This window comes from Physella acuta, unplaced genomic scaffold (assembly GCF_028476545.2).
Source record: "Physella acuta isolate Inbredline_101_S28 unplaced genomic scaffold, ASM2847654v3 ptg001749l, whole genome shotgun sequence".
NCBI lineage: Eukaryota > Metazoa > Mollusca > Gastropoda > Physidae > Physella > Physella acuta.
The window spans coordinates 42,038-61,698 of record NW_026733259.1 but is presented as its reverse complement, the minus strand read 5'-3'; the positions used below and the strand labels follow the sequence as shown (position 1 = coordinate 61,698).

The following is a 19,661-nucleotide window of genomic DNA, read 5'->3' as shown; positions in this document are numbered from 1 at the left end:
AAAGTATGATGTATGACTGTATAGAAATGAAAGTATGATGTATGACTGTATAGAAATGAAAGTATGATGTATGACTGTATAGAAATGAAAGTATGATGTATGACTGTATAGAAATGAAAGTATGATGTATGACTGTATAGAAATGAAAGTATGATGTATGACTGTATAGAAATGAAAGTATGATGTATGACTGTATAGAAATGAAAGTATGATGTATGACTGTATAGAAATGAAAGTATGATGTATGACTGTATAGAAATGAAAGTGGTTCAGGCATTTAGATTACTATAGCAAATATAGTCAGCATGATGGAACTACTTTTAACTTTCATCTATTGTATATATTTATACACAAACACCTAAGTTCCTTTCAGTAGGTTCTTCAGGGTGTTGGCCAATGTTGACCTTCGCCCCCCCCCCCCCCCCCAGAGGCGTAGCGACCCTTCCCTTGCCCCCCCCCCCCCGAGGCGTAGCGACCCTTCCCAGCGCCCGGGGACAAACTTTTCGATTTGCACCCCCTCAAGATTTCGATTGGCACCCCCCCTCCAGATTTCAATTTGCAACCCCCTCAACCTTTCAATTTATTTTTCCAACCCATTTTGGCGCCCCCTAAGGTCGGCACCCGGGGACATATGTCCCCCCCCCCCTCGCTACACTACTGCCCCCCCCCCCCCCCCCCCAGGGATTAAATAGTGAAATCACAAGTGATCTAGAAAAGATGTCAAACAAAAGAAACACAGTGGTTAGCTGTGTCAGAACCAAACTATTGACCTACTTATTGACTTGTTCTGGGGTCAAGGTCATCCGGGCTGCTTCAGGTGGTGCTTTGTCTCGCTTGGATGCAGGTGGGGTCACAGGGGTCAAAGGGTGTGGCACACTGCCCCACTGCCCTGGATCCAGGTAGGCCTGAGGTGTCATATCAATATACAGGTGTCATGTCAATATACAGGTGTCATGTCATTATACAGGTGTCATGTCACACAAACATACTGGTGTCATGTCACACAAACATACTGGTGTCATGTCACACAAACATACTGGTGTCATGTCAATATACAGGTGTCATGTCACACAAACATACTGGTGTCATGTCAATATACAGGTGTCATGTCACACAAACATACTGATGTCATGTCACACAAACATACTGGTGTCATGTCAATATACAGGTGTCATGTCACACAAACATACTGGTGTCATGTCAATATACAGGTGTCATGTCACACAAACATACTGGTGTCATGTCAATATACAGGTGTCATGTCACACAAACATACTGGTGTCATGTCAATATACAGGTGTCATGTCACACAAACATACTGGTGTCATGTCAATATACAGGTGTCATGTCACACAAACATACTGATGTCATGTCAATATACAGGTGTCATGTCACACAAACATACTGGTGTCATGTCAATATACAGGTGTCATGTCACACAAACATACTGGTGTCATGTCATATAGAGTAGGGTTGCCAACCTTATGCCATAGAGTAGTTTGCTAATTTTATTTTATGGAGTAGGTTGCTAATCTTATGCCATAGAGTAGGTTGCTAATTTTATTTTATGGAGTAGGTTGCTATTCTTACGCCATGGAGTAGGTTGCTAATCTTATGCCATGGAGTAGGTTGCTAATCTTATGCCATGGAGTAGGTTGCTAATCTTATGCCATGGAGTAGGTTGCTAATCTTATGCCATTGAATAGAGTTGTAATTTATGCCATGGAGTAGGTTGCTAATGTTATGCCTAATCCCTGCCTCTTTACATGTCAAAATATCCCAACCCGAGGTGTTGGGTTACAAAAAATGTTGGCCACATGGAAAAGTTGGCCACAAATGTTGGCCACTTGGGAAAGGTGGCCACAAATGTTGGCCTACCTGCAGATGTTGCTGGGCCACCAGAAGAAATTGCAGCCGTTCACTGAGGTCCAGGTAACTCCTGGCGTCCCTCTGGTAGAAGTGACTGATACACGTCATGGCAGCTCTAATGTAGTCCTGCAAGAAATATTGCACACATTACCACATGCAGAACCGTGGGACCAACAGATCTGTGGGCCACCAGCAGAACCGTGGGGCCACCAGCAGAACCATGGGGCCAACAGATCTGTGGGCCACCAGCAGAACCATGGGGCCACCAGCAGAACCATGGGGCCACCAGCAGAACCGTGGGGCCACCAGCAGAACCATGGGGCCAACAGATCTGTGGGGCCACCAGCAGAACCATGGGGCCACCAGCAGAACCATGGGGCCACCAGCAGAACCGTGGGGCCACCAGCAGAACCATGGGGCCACCAGCAGAACCGTGGGACCAACAGATCTGTGGGCCACCAGCAGAACCATGGGGCCACCAGCAGAACCATGGGGCCACCAGCAGAACCATGGGGCCACCAGCAGAACCATGGGGCCAACAGATCTGTGGGGCCACCAGCAGAACCGTGGGACCAACAGATCTGTGGGCCACCAGCAGAACCGTGGGGCCACCAGCAGAACCATGGGGCCACCAGCAGAACCATGGGGCCACCAGCAGAACCATGGGGCCAACAGATCTGTGGGGCCACCAGCAGAACCATGGGGCCACCAGCAGAACCGTGGGGCCACCAGCAGAACCGTGGGGCCACCAGCAGAACCGTGGGGCCAACAGATCTGTGGGCCACCAGCAGAACCGTGGGGCCACCAGCAGAACCATGGGGCCACCAGCAGAACCATGGGGCCACCAGCAGAACCATGGGGCCAACAGATCTGTGGGGCCACCAGCAGAACCATGGGGCCACCAGCAGAACCGTGGGGCCACCAGCAGAACCATGGGGCCACCAGCAGAACCGTGGGGCCACCAGCAGAACCATGGGGCCACCAGCAGAACCGTGGGGCCACCAGCAGAACCGTGGGGCCACCAGCAGAACCGTGGGACCAACAGATCTGTGGGCCACCAGCAGAACCGTGGGGCCACCAGCAGAACCGTGGGGCCACCAGCAGAACCGTGGGGCCATCAGCAGAACCATGGGGCCACCAGCAGAACCGTGGGGCCACCAGCAGAACCATGGGGCCACCAGCAGAACCGTGGGGCCACCAGCAGAACCATGGGGCCACCAGCAGAACCATGGGGCCACCAGCAGAACCATGGGGCCACCAGCAGAACCATGGGGCCAACAGATCTGTGGGCCACCAGCAGAACCATGGGGCCACCAGCAGAACCATGGGGCCACCAGCAGAACCATGGGGCCACCAGCAGAACCATGGGGCCAACAGATCTGTGGGCCACCAGCAGAACCATGGGGCCACCAGCAGAACCGTGGGGCCACCAGCAGAACCATGGGGCCAACAGATCTGTGGGCCACCAGCAGAACCATGGGGCCACCAGCAGAACCATGGGGCCACCAGCAGAACCGTGGGGCCACCAGCAGAACCATGGGGCCAACAGATCTGTGGGCCACCAGCAGAACCGTGGGGCCACCAGCAGAACCATGGGGCCACCAGCAGAACCATGGGGCCATCAGCAGAACCGTGGGGCCACCAGCAGAACCATGGGGCCACCAGCAGAACCATGGGGCCATCAGCAGAACCGTGGGGCCACCAGCAGAACCGTGGGGCCATCAGCAGAACCGTCAGAGATGTATTTACAGATATATTTTACTATTAGTTTGCGTAAGAAACTTCATTTAGGGTAATAGGCCCTAGTATTATTTCAAATTAAATTTTATCCCAAATTGACCAATTCATCAATAGCTAAACAAACAAAGATTTATATAAAATAATTAAGGCCTGAAATAGTTTAGAGCTAGATCTAGTACCTAGATAGATAAATTATAAATCCCATGTATTCTCGAATTAGATCATCATTGAAGCTAAAAAGCAATGATTAATACCAAATATTTAAGGACTAACATACTTTTATAAAGAAACTCAATAGTTTATTATGATTTTATAATGTTTTTTTATTTTTAACTAATTAATTTTGGTTTGACCTAGATTCTAGAATTTAGATCTAGGATAGACTTTCTTTTCGTCCGATGCTGTTCTCTAGATCTAGATTAGAAGAACTGTTGAAAATTGATAATAGCATTTTTTAACCTAATAAAAATAGCAAATGGACGTATCATTAAAGCTATAGCTGACAGAAAATTAGCTTTACAATGTGTTAAACTTTTGAATGGACACCAAAGTCTTCGATGGAAGCTGCCATTATTGTTATAAAAAGTAAATAAATCATGTGACGTCATTGTTCTGAATTTCTATAATTAAAGTGGTTAATCTACCAATGAATATATCAATAAATTAATTAACGTCTTTAAATAAGTGAGTTTGGTCAAAAAGAACGTGCTCTACTTAAATACGATTTTACAGCTCTACACATAGTGCGGATTCTTTCCTGTAACCAAACAGACAAACAAACAAAAAAATATACAAACATGTAAACAAACTCGAGTTTTAGTAGTATATAGATTACATAAAAGCTTGTTATTAAAACGTTTTTTATGCATTTTTTTTTCAGCAAAATTTTTTCAACCTGACTGAAATGGCATTTAAGAAACAACTTCGAAATGGCTCCCTGATTCGAGAAAGCAAAAAATTTTGGCCGTAAGTTGGGAGTGGCTCCCTGTTTAAGATTACCTTCATAAAAAGCTGGACATGGTAGAGGGTAGAAAAGTATTTTTCTTTCAAGAGATATTTGCATGTGGCTGTCAGGTAGGGAGACCACTTGTCCAGACTTGGGTCCAACATCAACATCTGCTCCAGCAGTCTGCCTAGCTGCCCTGAGCACATGGCTGGCATCAGAAGTCCAGTCAGGAAAACTTCAGGCGAACAGTGCTGGGGGGGGGGGGGGGAGGACAATAATCAATAAACATTTACATCACTTGACATTTTTATTGCCACTTTTTTCATTGGAATATGAACAACATTTTGAAGTGGCTCTGTGATTGTATTAATTTATCCAAGTACATATGGATTTATGGTGTATTTTTCCATCTGGTCAACATATCAGTCCGAGGTTTCCCAACATGTCAGCTGGCCCTATAGAGTTGACCTCATGAGAATCACAGACCCCCCAAATCACTCAAATATTGAAGGGATTGTTAGACATATAGAGCAACCTTTGTGGGACTCAAAAAGTTCCCAGCTTTTTCTCATGGCCATTGGATCAATGCATACAAGACAAATTTTTTTTTCACATGTACAACTGTATGTGGCCAGCTCATGCATGAGAAAACCTTATGATGCTAACCAATGCTACTAAGTAGCACCATAAAATATGGGCTTTGATTTTTTAAAATTCTTGTGCTAGTGACAGCGTTGGTTTAATTGTAGGAGATAGAGAACTGAGCCTTAATAATGGTTTAAAAATTAGGAAAAAGAAAAGAAAATATGATGGCAAGTAACTTATTTCATTAAAAATGTTTGTGACAATCTTTGGCCCACTAATGACTGTAGAATAAAAAGAATCAAACAGAAGCTGTACTATTAAAAAAAAATGATGGTCGGCTGTGGACCCCCTAAACTGCCTGGTAGTTCCACCCTTGTATACAATATAAGGTGTAGACCCTATCGGTGTATATCATAGTATATGATCTGGGTCTTACATGATCAGCAGCAAGCTGGGCAGCTTTCATCCAATAGTTGTGTTGTCGCAGGAAGCTGATCTGGTCTAGATAGCTCCCATAAGTTCTCAAGTAATAAAGGCATTCCTTGTAAGGGACGGACTCGGCTCTGTTCTCATCTCCTTTACCCTGATAAACAGTGTAAACCTGATTGGTCAATTGTTTGAATCTGATTGGTCAAATGTTTGTTTGAATCTGATTGGTCAAATGTTTGTTTGAATCTGTTTGGTCAACTGTTTGAATCTGATTGGTCAACTGTTTGAATGTGATTGGTCAACTATTTGAATCTGATTGGTCAATTGTTTGAATCTGATTGGTCAAATGTTTGTTTGAATCTGTTTGGTCAACTGTTTGAATCTGATTGGTCAACTGTTTGAATGTGATTGGTCAACTGTTTGAATCTGATTGGTCAACTGTTTGAATCTGATTGGTCAACTGTTTGAATCTGATTGGTCAAATGTTTGTTTGAATGTGATTGGTCAAATGTTTGTTTGAATCTGATTGGTCAACTGTTTGAATCTGATTGGTCAATTGTTTGTTTGAATCTGATTGGTCAACTGTTTGAACCATGAAAGGAAACTTACAGGGACCAGAAGAGTGTGGGTGTGGCAGATACTGCCAGGGTTGCTCACCAGTCTCTGGACCTGAGATGGGGTGAGATGGGGTGGGGTGGGGGATACGCACAAGATTAAGTAGACATAAAAAGGCATAAAACATCATACACTACCTAAACATGAATTAAAAACAAAAGATAAAAATGTAAATAAAAGCACACACAATAGAACAAGCAGAATAAATGCACACAGTTTTCTATAGACTAGATGGAAGCAGTAAACCTCAGTAATGCCATCACTGGGCAGGGTATCCACTAGCTCCAGTATCTCAGTCAACAACCTGCTTACCTCAGTAATGCCATCACTGGGCAGGGTATCCACTAGCTCCAGTATCTCAGTCAACAACCTGCTTTGGCTGGGGGAGCTCTTATTTCTGTCAGTCAGCACCTGAACAAAGTTAAAGGTTAAAGGTTAAAGGTGAAAGGTTGCACTAGATCAGCTGGGCAGAGTGGAGGTCTGACACAAGGTTTCACAAACAGAAAACTGACCAAATCTGACACAAACAGAAAACTGACCAAATCTGACACAAACAGAAAACTGACCAAATCTGACACAAACAGAAATATGACCAAATCTGACACAAGGTTCCACAAACAGAAAACTGACCAAATCTGACACAAGGTTCCACAAACAGAAAACTGACCAAATCTGACACAAGGTTCCACAAACAGAAAACTGACCAAATCTGACACAAGGTTCCACAAACAGAAAACTGACCAAATCTGACACAAGGTTCCACAAACAGAAAACTGACCAAATCTGACACAAGGTTCCACAAACAGAAAACTGACCAAATCTGACACAAACAGAAAACTGACCAAATCTGACACAAACAGAAAAATGACCAAATCTGACACAAACAGAAAACTGACCAAATCTGACACAAACAGAAAAATGACCAAATCTGACACAAGGTTCCACAAACAGAAAACTGACCAAATCTGACACAAGGTTCCACAAACAGAAAACTGACCAAATCTGACACAAGGTTCCACAAACAGAAAACTGACCAAATCTGACACAAGGTTCCACAAACAGAAAACTGACCAAATCTGACACAAGGTTCCACAAACAGAAAACTGACCAAATCTGACACAAGGTTCCACAAACAGAAAACTGACCAAATCTGACACAAGGTTCCACAAACAGAAAACTGACCAAATCTGACACAAGGTTCCACAAACAGAAAACTGACCAAATCTGACACAAGGTTCCACAAACAGAAAACTGACCAAATCTGACACAAGGTTCCACAAACAGAAAACTGACCAAATCTGACACAAGGTTCCACAAACAGAAAACTGACCAAATCTGACACAAGGTTCCACAAACAGAAAAATGACCAAATCTGACACAAGGTTCCACAAACAGAAAACTGACCAAATCTGACACAAACAGAAAACTGACCAAATCTGACACAAGGTTCCACAAACAGAAAACTGACCAAATCTGACACAAGGTTCCACAAACAGAAAACTGACCAAATCTGACACAAGGTTCCACAAACAGAAAACTGACCAAATCTGACACAAGGTTTCACAAACAGAAAACTGACCTTCAGGCAGTGACCAAATCTGACACAAGGTTCCACAAACAGAAAACTGACCAAATCTGACACAAGGTTCCACAAACAGAAAAATGACCACATCTGACACAAGGTTCCACAAACAGAAAAATGACCAAATCTGACACAAGGTTCCACAAACAGAAAACTGACCAAATCTGACACAAGGTTTCACAAACAGAAAACTGACCTTCAGGCAGTGACCAAATCTGACACAAGGTTCCACAAACAGAAAACTGACCAAATCTGACACAAGGTTCCACAAACAGAAAACTGACCAAATCTGACACAAGGTTTCACAAACAGAAAACTGACCTTCAGGCAGTGACCAAATATGACACAAGGTTCCACAAACAGAAAACTGACCAAATCTGACACAAGGTTTCACAAACAGAAAACTGACCAAATCTGACACAAGGTTCCACAAACAGAAAACTGACCAAATCTGACACAAGGTTTCACATACAGAAAACTGACCAAATCTGACACAAACAGAAAAATGACCCAATCTGACACAAGGTTCCACAAACAGAAAACTGACCAAATCTGACACAAGGTTCCACAAACAGAAAACTGACCAAATCTGACACAAGGTTTCACAAACAGAAAACTGACCAAATCTGACACAAGGTTCCACAAACAGAAAACTGACCAAATCTGACACAAGGTTCCACAAACAGAAAACTGACCAAATCTGACACAAACAGAAAACTGACCAAATCTGACACAAGGTTCCACACAAGGTTTCACAAACAGAAAACTGACCAAATCTGACACAAACAGAAAACTGACCAAATCTGACACAAGGTTCCACATACAGAAAACTGACCAAATCTGACACAAGGTTTCACAAACAGAAAACTGACCAAATCTGACACAAGGTTTCACAAACAGAAAACTGACCAAATCTGACACAAGGTTCCACAAACAGAAAACTGACCAAATCTGACACAAGGTTTCACAAACAGAAAACTGACCAAATCTGACACAAACAGAAAACTGACCAAATCTGACACAAGGTTCCACATACAGAAAACTGACCAAATCTGACACAAACAGAAAAATGACCAAATCTGACACAAGGTTTCACAAACAGAAAACTGACCAAATCTGACACAAGGTTCCACAAACAGAAAACTGACCAAATCTGACACAAGGTTCCACATACAGAAAACTGACCAAATCTGACACAAGGTTCCACAAACAGAAAACTGACCAAATCTGACACAAGGTTCCACAAACAGAAAACTGACCATATCTGACACAAGGTTCCACAAACAGAAAACTGACCAAATCTGACACAAGGTTCCACAAACAGAAAACTGACCAAATCTGACACAAGGTTCCACAAACAGAAAACTGACCAAATCTGACATAAGGTTCCACAAACAGAAAAATGACCAAATCTGACACAAGGTTCCACAAACAGAAAACTGACCAAATCTGACACAAGGTTCCACATACAGAAAACTGACCAAATCTGACACAAGGTTCCACAAACAGAAAACTGACCAAATCTGACACAAGGTTTCACAAACAGAAAACTGACCAAATCTGACACAAGGTTCCACAAACAGAAAACTGACCAAATCTGACACAAGGTTCCACATACAGAAAACTGACCAAATCTGACACAAGGTTCCACAAACAGAAAACTGACCAAATCTGACACAAGGTTCCACAAACAGAAAACTGACCAAATCTGACACAAGGTTCCACAAACAGAAAACTGACCAAATCTGACACAAGGTTCCACAAACAGAAAACTGACCAAATCTGACACAAGGTTCCACAAACAGAAAACTGACCAAATCTGACACAAGGTTCCACAAACAGAAAACTGACCAAATCTGACACAAGGTTCCACAAACAGAAAACTGACCAAATCTGACACAAGGTTCCACAAACAGAAAACTGACCAAATCTGACACAAGGTTCCACAAACAGAAAACTGACCAAATCTGACACAAACAGAAAACTGACCAAATCTGACACAAGGTTTCACAAACAGAAAACTGACCAAATCTGACACAAGGTTCCACAAACAGAAAACTGACCAAATCTGACACAAGGTTCCACAAACAGAAAACTGACCAAATCTGACACAAGGTTCCACAAACAGAAAACTGACCAAATCTGACACAAGGTTCCACAAACAGAAAACTGACCAAATCTGACACAAGGTTCCACAAACAGAAAACTGACCAAATCTGACACAAGGTTCCACAAACAGAAAACTGACCAAATCTGACACAAACAGAAAACTGACCAAATCTGACACAAACAGAAAAATGACCAAATCTGACACAAACAGAAAACTGACCAAATCTGACACAAACAGAAAAATGACCAAATCTGACACAAGGTTCCACAAACAGAAAACTGACCAAATCTGACACAAGGTTCCACAAACAGAAAACTGACCAAATCTGACACAAGGTTCCACAAACAGAAAACTGACCAAATCTGACACAAGGTTCCACAAACAGAAAACTGACCAAATCTGACACAAGGTTCCACAAACAGAAAACTGACCAAATATGACACAAGGTTCCACAAACAGAAAACTGACCAAATCTGACACAAGGTTCCACAAACAGAAAACTGACCAAATCTGACACAAGGTTCCACAAACAGAAAACTGACCAAATCTGACACAAGGTTCCACAAACAGAAAACTGACCAAATCTGACACAAGGTTCCACAAACAGAAAACTGACCAAATCTGACACAAGGTTCCACAAACAGAAAAATGACCAAATCTGACACAAGGTTCCACAAACAGAAAAATGACCAAATCTGACACAAGGTTCCACAAACAGAAAACTGACCAAATCTGACACAAGGTTCCACAAACAGAAAACTGACCAAATCTGACACAAGGTTTCACAAACAGAAAACTGACCTTCAGGCAGTGACCAAATCTGACACAAGGTTCCACAAACAGAAAACTGACCAAATCTGACACAAGGTTCCACAAACAGAAAAATGACCACATCTGACACAAGGTTCCACAAACAGAAAAATGACCAAATCTGACACAAGGTTCCACAAACAGAAAACTGACCAAATCTGACACAAGGTTTCACAAACAGAAAACTGACCTTCAGGCAGTGACCAAATCTGACACAAGGTTCCACAAACAGAAAACTGACCAAATCTGACACAAGGTTCCACAAACAGAAAAATGACCAAATCTGACACAAGGTTCCACAAACAGAAAACTGACCAAATCTGACACAAGGTTCCACAAACAGAAAACTGACCAAATCTGACACAAGGTTTCACAAACAGAAAACTGACCTTCAGGCAGTGACCAAATATGACACAAGGTTCCACAAACAGAAAACTGACCAAATCTGACACAAGGTTTCACAAACAGAAAACTGACCAAATCTGACACAAGGTTCCACAAACAGAAAACTGACCAAATCTGACACAAACAGAAAAATGACCCAATCTGACACAAGGTTCCACAAACAGAAAACTGACCAAATCTGACACAAGGTTTCACAAACAGAAAACTGACCAAATCTGACACAAGGTTCCACAAACAGAAAACTGACCAAATCTGACACAAGGTTCCACAAACAGAAAACTGACCAAATCTGTCACAAACAGAAAACTGACCAAATCTGACACAAGGTTCCACACAAGGTTTCACAAACAGAAAACTGACCAAATCTGACACAAACAGAAAACTGACCAAATCTGACACAAGGTTCCACATACAGAAAACTGACCAAATCTGACACAAGGTTTCACAAACAGAAAACTGACCAAATCTGACACAAGGTTTCACAAACAGAAAACTGACCAAATCTGACACAAGGTTCCACAAACAGAAAACTGACCAAATCTGGCACAAGGTTTCACAAACAGAAAACTGACCAAATCTGACACAAACAGAAAACTGACCAAATCTGACACAAGGTTCCACATACAGAAAACTGACCAAATCTGACACAAACAGAAAAATGACCAAATCTGACACAAGGTTTCACAAACAGAAAACTGACCAAATCTGACACAAGGTTCCACATACAGAAAACTGACCAAATCTGACACAAGGTTCCACAAACAGAAAACTGACCAAATCTGACACAAGGTTCCACAAACAGAAAACTGACCAAATCTGACACAAGGTTCCACAAACAGAAAACTGACCAAATCTGACACAAACAGAAAACTGACCAAATCTGACACAAACAGAAAAATGACCAAATCTGACACAAACAGAAAACTGACCAAATCTGACACAAACAGAAAAATGACCAAATCTGACACAAGGTTCCACAAACAGAAAACTGACCAAATCTGACACAAGGTTCCACATACAGAAAACTGACCAAATCTGACACAAGGTTCCACAAACAGAAAACTGACCAAATCTGACACAAGGTTTCACAAACAGAAAACTGACCAAATCTGACACAAGGTTCCACAAACAGAAAACTGACCAAATCTGACACAAGGTTTCACATACAGAAAACTGACCAAATCTGACACAAGGTTCCACAAACAGAAAACTGACCAAATCTGACACAAGGTTCCACAAACAGAAAAATGACCAAATCTGACACAAGGTTCCACAAACAGAAAACTGACCAAATCTGACACAAGGTTCCACAAACAGAAAACTGACCAAATCTGACACAAGGTTCCACAAACAGAAAACTGACCAAATCTGACACAAGGTTCCACAAACAGAAAACTGACCAAATCTGACACAAGGTTCCACACAAGGTTTCACAAACAGAAAACTGACCAAATCTGACACAAACAGAAAACTGACCAAATCTGACACAAGGTTCCACAAACAGAAAACTGACCAAATCTGACACAAGGTTCCACATACAGAAAACTGACCAAATCTGACACAAGGTTCCACAAACAGAAAACTGACCAAATCTGACACAAGGTTCCACAAACAGAAAACTGACCAAATCTGACACAAGGTTCCACAAACAGAAAACTGACCAAATCTGACACAAGGTTCCACAAACAGAAAACTGACCAAATCTGACATAAGGTTCCACAAACAGAAAAATGACCAAATCTGACACAAGGTTCCACAAACAGAAAACTGACCAAATCTGACACAAGGTTCCACATACAGAAAACTGACCAAATCTGACACAAGGTTCCACAAACAGAAAACTGACCAAATCTGACACAAGGTTCCACAAACAGAAAACTGACCAAATCTGACACAAGGTTCCACAAACAGAAAACTGACCAAATCTGACACAATGTTCCACAAACAGAAAACTGACCAAATCTGACACAAACAGAAAACTGACCAAATCTGACACAAGGTTCCACAAACAGAAAACTGACCAAATCTGACACAAGGTTCCACAAACAGAAAACTGACCAAATCTGACACAAACAGAAAACTGACCAAATCTGACACAAGGTTCCACAAACAGAAAACTGACCAAATCTGACACAAGGTTCCACATACAGAAAACTGACCAAATCTGACACAAGGTTCCACAAACAGAAAACTGACCAAATCTGACACAAGGTTCCACAAACAGAAAAATGACCAAATCTGACACAAGGTTCCACAAACAGAAAAATGACCAAATCTGACACAAGGTTCCACAAACAGAAAACTGACCAAATCTGACACAAGGTTCCACAAACAGAAAACTGACCAAATCTGACACAAGGTTCCACATACAGACAAATGACCAAATCTGACACAAGGTTTCACAAACAGAAAACTGACCAAATCTGACACAAGGTTCCACAAACAGAAAACTGACCAAATCTGACATAAGGTTCCACAAACAGAAAACTGACCAAATCTGACACAAGGTTCCACAAACAGAAAACTGACCAAATCTGACACAAGGTTCCACAAACAGAAAACTGACCAAATCTGACACAAGGTTCCACAAACAGAAAACTGACCAAATCTGACACAAGGTTCCACATACAGAAAACTGACCAAATCTGACACAAGGTTCCACAAACAGAAAACTGACAAAATCTGACACAAGGTTCCACAAACAGAAAACTGACCAAATCTGACACAAGGTTCCACAAACAGAAAACTGACCAAATCTGACACAAGGTTCCACAAACAGAAAACTGACCAAATCTGACACAAGGTTCCACAAACAGAAAACTGACCAAATCTGACACAAACAGAAAACTGACCAAATCTGACACAAGGTTCCACAAACAGAAAACTGACCAAATCTGACACAAGGTTCCACAAACAGAAAACTGACCAAATCTGACACAAACAGAAAACTGACCAAATCTGACACAAGGTTCCACAAACAGAAAACTGACCAAATCTGACACAAGGTTCCACATACAGAAAACTGACCAAATCTGACACAAGGTTCCACAAACAGAAAACTGACCAAATCTGACACAAGGTTCCACAAACAGAAAAATGACCAAATCTGACACAAGGTTCCACAAACAGAAAAATGACCAAATCTGACACAAGGTTCCACAAACAGAAAACTGACCAAATCTGACACAAGGTTCCACAAACAGAAAAATGACCAAATCTGACACAAGGTTCCACAAACAGAAAAATGACCAAATCTGACACAAGGTTCCACAAACAGAAAACTGACCAAATCTGACACAAGGTTCCACAAACAGAAAACTGACCAAATCTGACACAAGGTTCCACAAACAGAAAACTGACCAAATCTGACACAAGGTTCCACAAACAGAAAACTGACCAAATCTGACACAAGGTTTCACACAATGGTTCCACAAACAGAAAAATGACCAAATCTGACACAAACAGAAAACTGACCAAATCTGACACAAACAGAAAACTGACCAAATCTGACACAAGGTTTCACAAACAGAAAACTGACCTTCAGGCAGTGACCAAATTTCTCCCGAGCTCCCTGGAAATCTCCCAGACTTAAACAAGCGAAGCCCATTGCTGACCAGACCCCTGTGGGGTCTATCCCACATTTTGTGGAGACATCCATAGCCAGTGCCAGACGTTCATCTGCTAGAAGTTTATCTCGTAACCTCCTACAAACAGATTGATGGACACATATAAACAATGCCGTGCACACATGCATCAAACTGTGTTCACCTGTCAACTGACCTGACAGTGTCTTGCTTGGTCAGCTCCCTCAGAGTTGGTAGATCTTGATAGTTAGCCTCCACCATAGTCTTGAGCAGGTCTAGCCGAGCCAGATACATGTCGCACTGGCCAATGTTGTAATTGAAATCTAACTTTGCATGGAACAGCAGCTGCTTCATTACACTGAAATAAGAATGGACAAACTTCACACTGACCAGCTGTCACCTCCCAACTGACCAGCTGTCACCTCCCCAATAACCAGCTGTCTGTCACCTCCCCACTGACCAGCTGTCTGTCACCTCCCCACTGACCAGCTGTCACCTCACCACTGACCAGCTGTCACCTCCCCACTGACCAGCTGTCACCTCCCCACTGACCAGCTGTCTGTCACCTCCCCACTGACCAGCTGTCACCTCCCCACTGACCAGCTGTCACCTCCCCACTGACCAGTTGTCTGTCACCTCCCCACTGACCAGTTGTCTGTCACCTCCCCACTGACCAGTTGTCTGTCACCTCCCCACTGACCAGCTGTCTGTCAGCTCCCCACTGACCAGCTGTCAGCTCTCCACTGACCAGCTGTCTGTCACCTCCCCACTGACCAGCTGTCTGTCACCTCCCCACTGACCAGCTGTCTGTCACCTCCCCACTGACCAGCTGTCTGTCACCTCCCTACTGACCAGCTGTCTGTCACCTCCCCACTGACCAGCTGTCTGTCACCTCCCCACTGACCAGCTGTCTGTCAGCTCCCCACTGACCAGCTGTCACCTCCCCACTGACCAGCTGTCTGTCACCTCCCCACTGACCAGCTGTCACCTCCCCACTGACCAGCTGTCTGTCAGCTCCCCACTGACCAGCTGTCACCTCCCCACTGACCAGCTGTCACCTCCCCACTGACCAGTTGTCTGTCAGCTCCCCACTGACCAGCTGTCACCTCCCCACTGACCAGCTGTCTGTCACCTCCCCACTGAACAGTTGTCTGTCAGCTCCCCACTGACCAGCTGTCACCTCCCCACTGACCAGCTGTCTGTCACCTCCCCACTGACCAGCTGTCTGTCTCCTCCCCACTGACCAGCTGTCACCTCCCCACTGACCAGCTGTCACCTCCCCACTGACCAGCTGTCACCTCCCCACTGACCAGCTGTCACCTCCCCACTGACCAGCTGTCACCTCCCCACTGACCAGCTGTCACCTCCCCACTGACCAGCTGTCACCTCCCCACTGACCAGCTGTCACCTCCCCACTGACCAGCTGTCACCTCCCCACTGACAAGCTGTCACCTCCCCACTGACCAGCTGTCACCTCCCCACTGACCAGCTGTCACCTCCCCACTGACCAGCTGTCACCTCCCCACTGACCAGCTGTCACCTCCCCACTGACCAGCTGTCTGTCACCTCCCCACTGACCAGCTGTCACCTCCCCACTGACCAGCTGTCTGTCACCTCCCCACTGACCAGCTGTCTGTCACCTCCCCACTGACCAGCTGTCACCTCCCCACTGACCAGCTGTCTGTCACCTCCCTACTGACCAGCTGTCTGTCACCTCCCCACTGACCAGCTGTCTGTCAGCTCCCCACTGACCAGTTGTCTGTCAGCTCCCCACTGACCAGCTGTCACCTCCCCACTGACCAGCTGTCTGTCACCTCCCCACTGACCAGCTGTCTGTCACCTCCCCACTGACCAGCTGTCTGTCACCTCCCCACTGACCTGATGATCAGATTGTAATCAATCTCTGGGTTGGGCACGCCAGGGGAGACAGGCACCATGAGCTGGGAGAGCTGGTCACACATTTCAATGATGGTCATCCCAGCCTCCAGCCTTGAGCTGTGCTGCTTCAGTATGGAGACACACAAGGTAACACTGGGGGCCTGCAGATAGTACAGGGCTACAACCACTTCAATACATAGGACAGGGGCAGGGCTACAACCACTTCAATACATGGGGTGGGGGCAGGGCTACAACCACTTCAATACATAGGACAGGGGCAGGGCTACAACCACTTCAATACACGGGGTGGGGGCAGGGCTACAACCACTTCAATACACGGGGTGGGGGCAGGGCTACAACCACTTCAATACACGGGGTGGGGACAGGGCTACAACCACTTCAATACACGGGGTGGGGGCAGGGCTACAACCACTTCAATACATAGGTTGGGGGGCAGGGCTACAACCACTTCAATACACGGGGTGGGGACAGGGCTACAACCACTTCAATACATGGGGTGGGGGCAGGGCTACAACCACTTCAATACATGGGGTGGGGGCAGGGCTACAACCACTTCAATACATGGGGTGGGGGCAGGGCTACAACCACTTCAATACATGGGGTGGGGGCAGGGCTACAACCACTTCAATACATGGGGTGGGGGCAGGGCTACAACCACTTCAATACATGGGGTGGGGGCAGGGCTACAACCACTTCAATACATGGGGTGGGGGCAGGGCTACAACCACTTCAATACATGGGGTGGGGGCAGGGCTACAACCACTTCAATACATAGGTTGGGGGGCAGGGCTACAACCACTTCAATACACGGGGTGGGGACAGGGCTACAACCACTTCAATACATGGGGTGGGGGCAGGGCTACAACCACTTCAATACACGGGGTGGGGGCAGGGCTACAACCACTTCAATACACGGGGTGGGGGCAGGGCTACAACCACTTCAATACACGGGGTGGGGGCAGGGCTACAACCACTTCAATACACGGGGTGGGGGCAGGGCTACAACCACTTCAATACACGGGGTGGGGGCAGGGCTACAACCACTTCAATACACGGGGTGGGGGCAGGGCTACAACCACTTCAATACACGGGGTGGGGGCAGGGCTACAACCACTTCAATACACGGGGTGGGGGCAGGGCTACAACCACTTCAATACATGGGGTGGGGGGCAGGGCTACAACCACTTCAATACATGGGGTGGGGGCAGGGCTACAACCACTTCAATACATGGGGTGGGGGGCAGGGCTACAACCACTTCAATACATGGGGTGGGGGCAGGGCTACAACCACTTCAATACATGGGGTGGGGGCAGGGCTACAACCACTTTAATACATGGGGTGGGGGCAGGGCTACAACCACTTCAATACACGGGGTGGGGGCAGGGCTACAACCACTTTAATACATGGGGTGGGGGCAGGGCTACAACCACTTCAATACACGGGGTGGGGGCAGGGCTACAACCACTTCAATACACGGGGTGGGGGCAGGGCTACAACCACTTCAATACATGGGGTGGGGGCAGGGCTACAACCACTTCAATACATGGGGTGGGGGCAGGGCTACAACCACTTCAATACATGGGGTGGGGGCAGGGCTACAACCACTTCAATACATAACGTGGGGGCAGGGCTACAACCACTTCAATACATGGGGTGGGGGCAGGGCTACAACCACTTCAATACATGGGGTGGGGGCAGGGCTACAACCACTTCAATACATGGGGTGGGGGCAGGGCTACAACCACTTCAATACATAGGACAGGGGCAGGGCTACAACCACTTCAATACATGGGGTGGGGGCAGGGCTACAACCACTTCAATACATGGGGTGGGGGCAGGGCTACAACCACTTCAATACATGGGGTGGGGGCAGGGCTACAACCACTTCAATACATGGGGTGGGGGCAGGGCTACAACCACTTCAATACATGGGGTGGGGGCAGGGCTACAACCACTTCAATACATAGGACAGGGCTACAACCACTTCAATACATGGGGTGGGGACAGGGCTACAACCACTTCAATACACGGGGTGGGGGCAGGGCTACAACCACTTCAATACATGGGGTGGGGGCAGGGCTACAACCACTTCAATACATAGGGTGGGGGCAGGGCTACAACCACTTCAATACACGGGGTGGGGGCAGGGCTACAACCACTTCAATACATAGGGTGGGGGCAGGGCTACAACCACTTCAATACACGGGGTGGGGGCAGGGCTACAACCACTTCAATACATGGGGTGGGGGCAGGGCTACAACCACTTCAATACATGGGACAGGGGCAGGGCTACAACCACTTCAATACACGGGGTGGGGGCAGGGCTACAACCACTTCAATACACGGGGTGGGGGCAGGGCTACAACCACTTCAATACATGGGGTGGGGGCAGGGCTACAACCACTTCAATACATAGGGTGGGGGCAGGGCTACAACCACTTCAATACATGGGGTGGGGGCAGGGCTACAACCACTTCAATACATAACGTGGGGGCAGGGCTACAACCACTTCAATACATGGGGTGGGGGCAGGGCTACAACCACTTCAATACAAAACGTGGGGGCAGGGCTACAACCACTTCAATACACGGGGTGGGGGCAGGGCTACAACCACTTCAATACATGGGGTGGGGGCAGGGCTACAACCACTTCAATACATAGGACAGGGCTACAACCACTTCAATACATAGGACAGGGCTACAACCACTTCAATACACGGGGTGGGGGCAGGGCTACAACCACTTCAATACATGGGGTGGGGGCAGGGCTACAACCACTTCAATACATAGGACAGGGCTACAACCACTTCAATACATAGGACAGGGCTACAACCACTTCAATACATGGGGTGGGGGCAGGGCTACAACCACTTCAATACATGGGGTGGGGGCAGGGCTACAACCACTTCAATACACGGGGTGGGGGCAGGGCTACAACCACTTCAATACACGGGGTGGGGGCAGGGCTACAACCACTTCAATACACGGGGTGGGGGCAGGGCTACAACCACTTCAATACATAGGACAGGGCTACAACCACTTCAATACATAAAGTGGGGGCAGGGCTACAACCACTTCAATACACGG

The 19,661-nt window shown here is 45.9% G+C and overlaps 1 protein-coding gene across 1 annotated transcript in view; it reads right to left on the bottom strand.

Annotated features, from left to right (window-relative positions):
* Positions 1-774: 774 nt before the first annotated feature.
* Positions 775-19,661, bottom strand: part of LOC131930272 (zinc finger FYVE domain-containing protein 26) — a gene marked incomplete at both ends in the record, with an annotated part of 32,591 nt that continues 13,704 nt past the window's right edge. The window contains 9 exons of the mRNA XM_059286686.1: positions 775-905; positions 1,879-1,995; positions 4,609-4,806; positions 5,577-5,723; positions 6,179-6,238; positions 6,497-6,595; positions 14,630-14,795; positions 14,872-15,033; positions 16,554-16,714. Of these exons, the coding sequence (XP_059142669.1) occupies positions 775-905; positions 1,879-1,995; positions 4,609-4,806; positions 5,577-5,723; positions 6,179-6,238; positions 6,497-6,595; positions 14,630-14,795; positions 14,872-15,033; positions 16,554-16,714 (1,241 nt within the window). The remainder of the gene's footprint in view (positions 906-1,878; positions 1,996-4,608; positions 4,807-5,576; positions 5,724-6,178; positions 6,239-6,496; positions 6,596-14,629; positions 14,796-14,871; positions 15,034-16,553; positions 16,715-19,661) is intronic.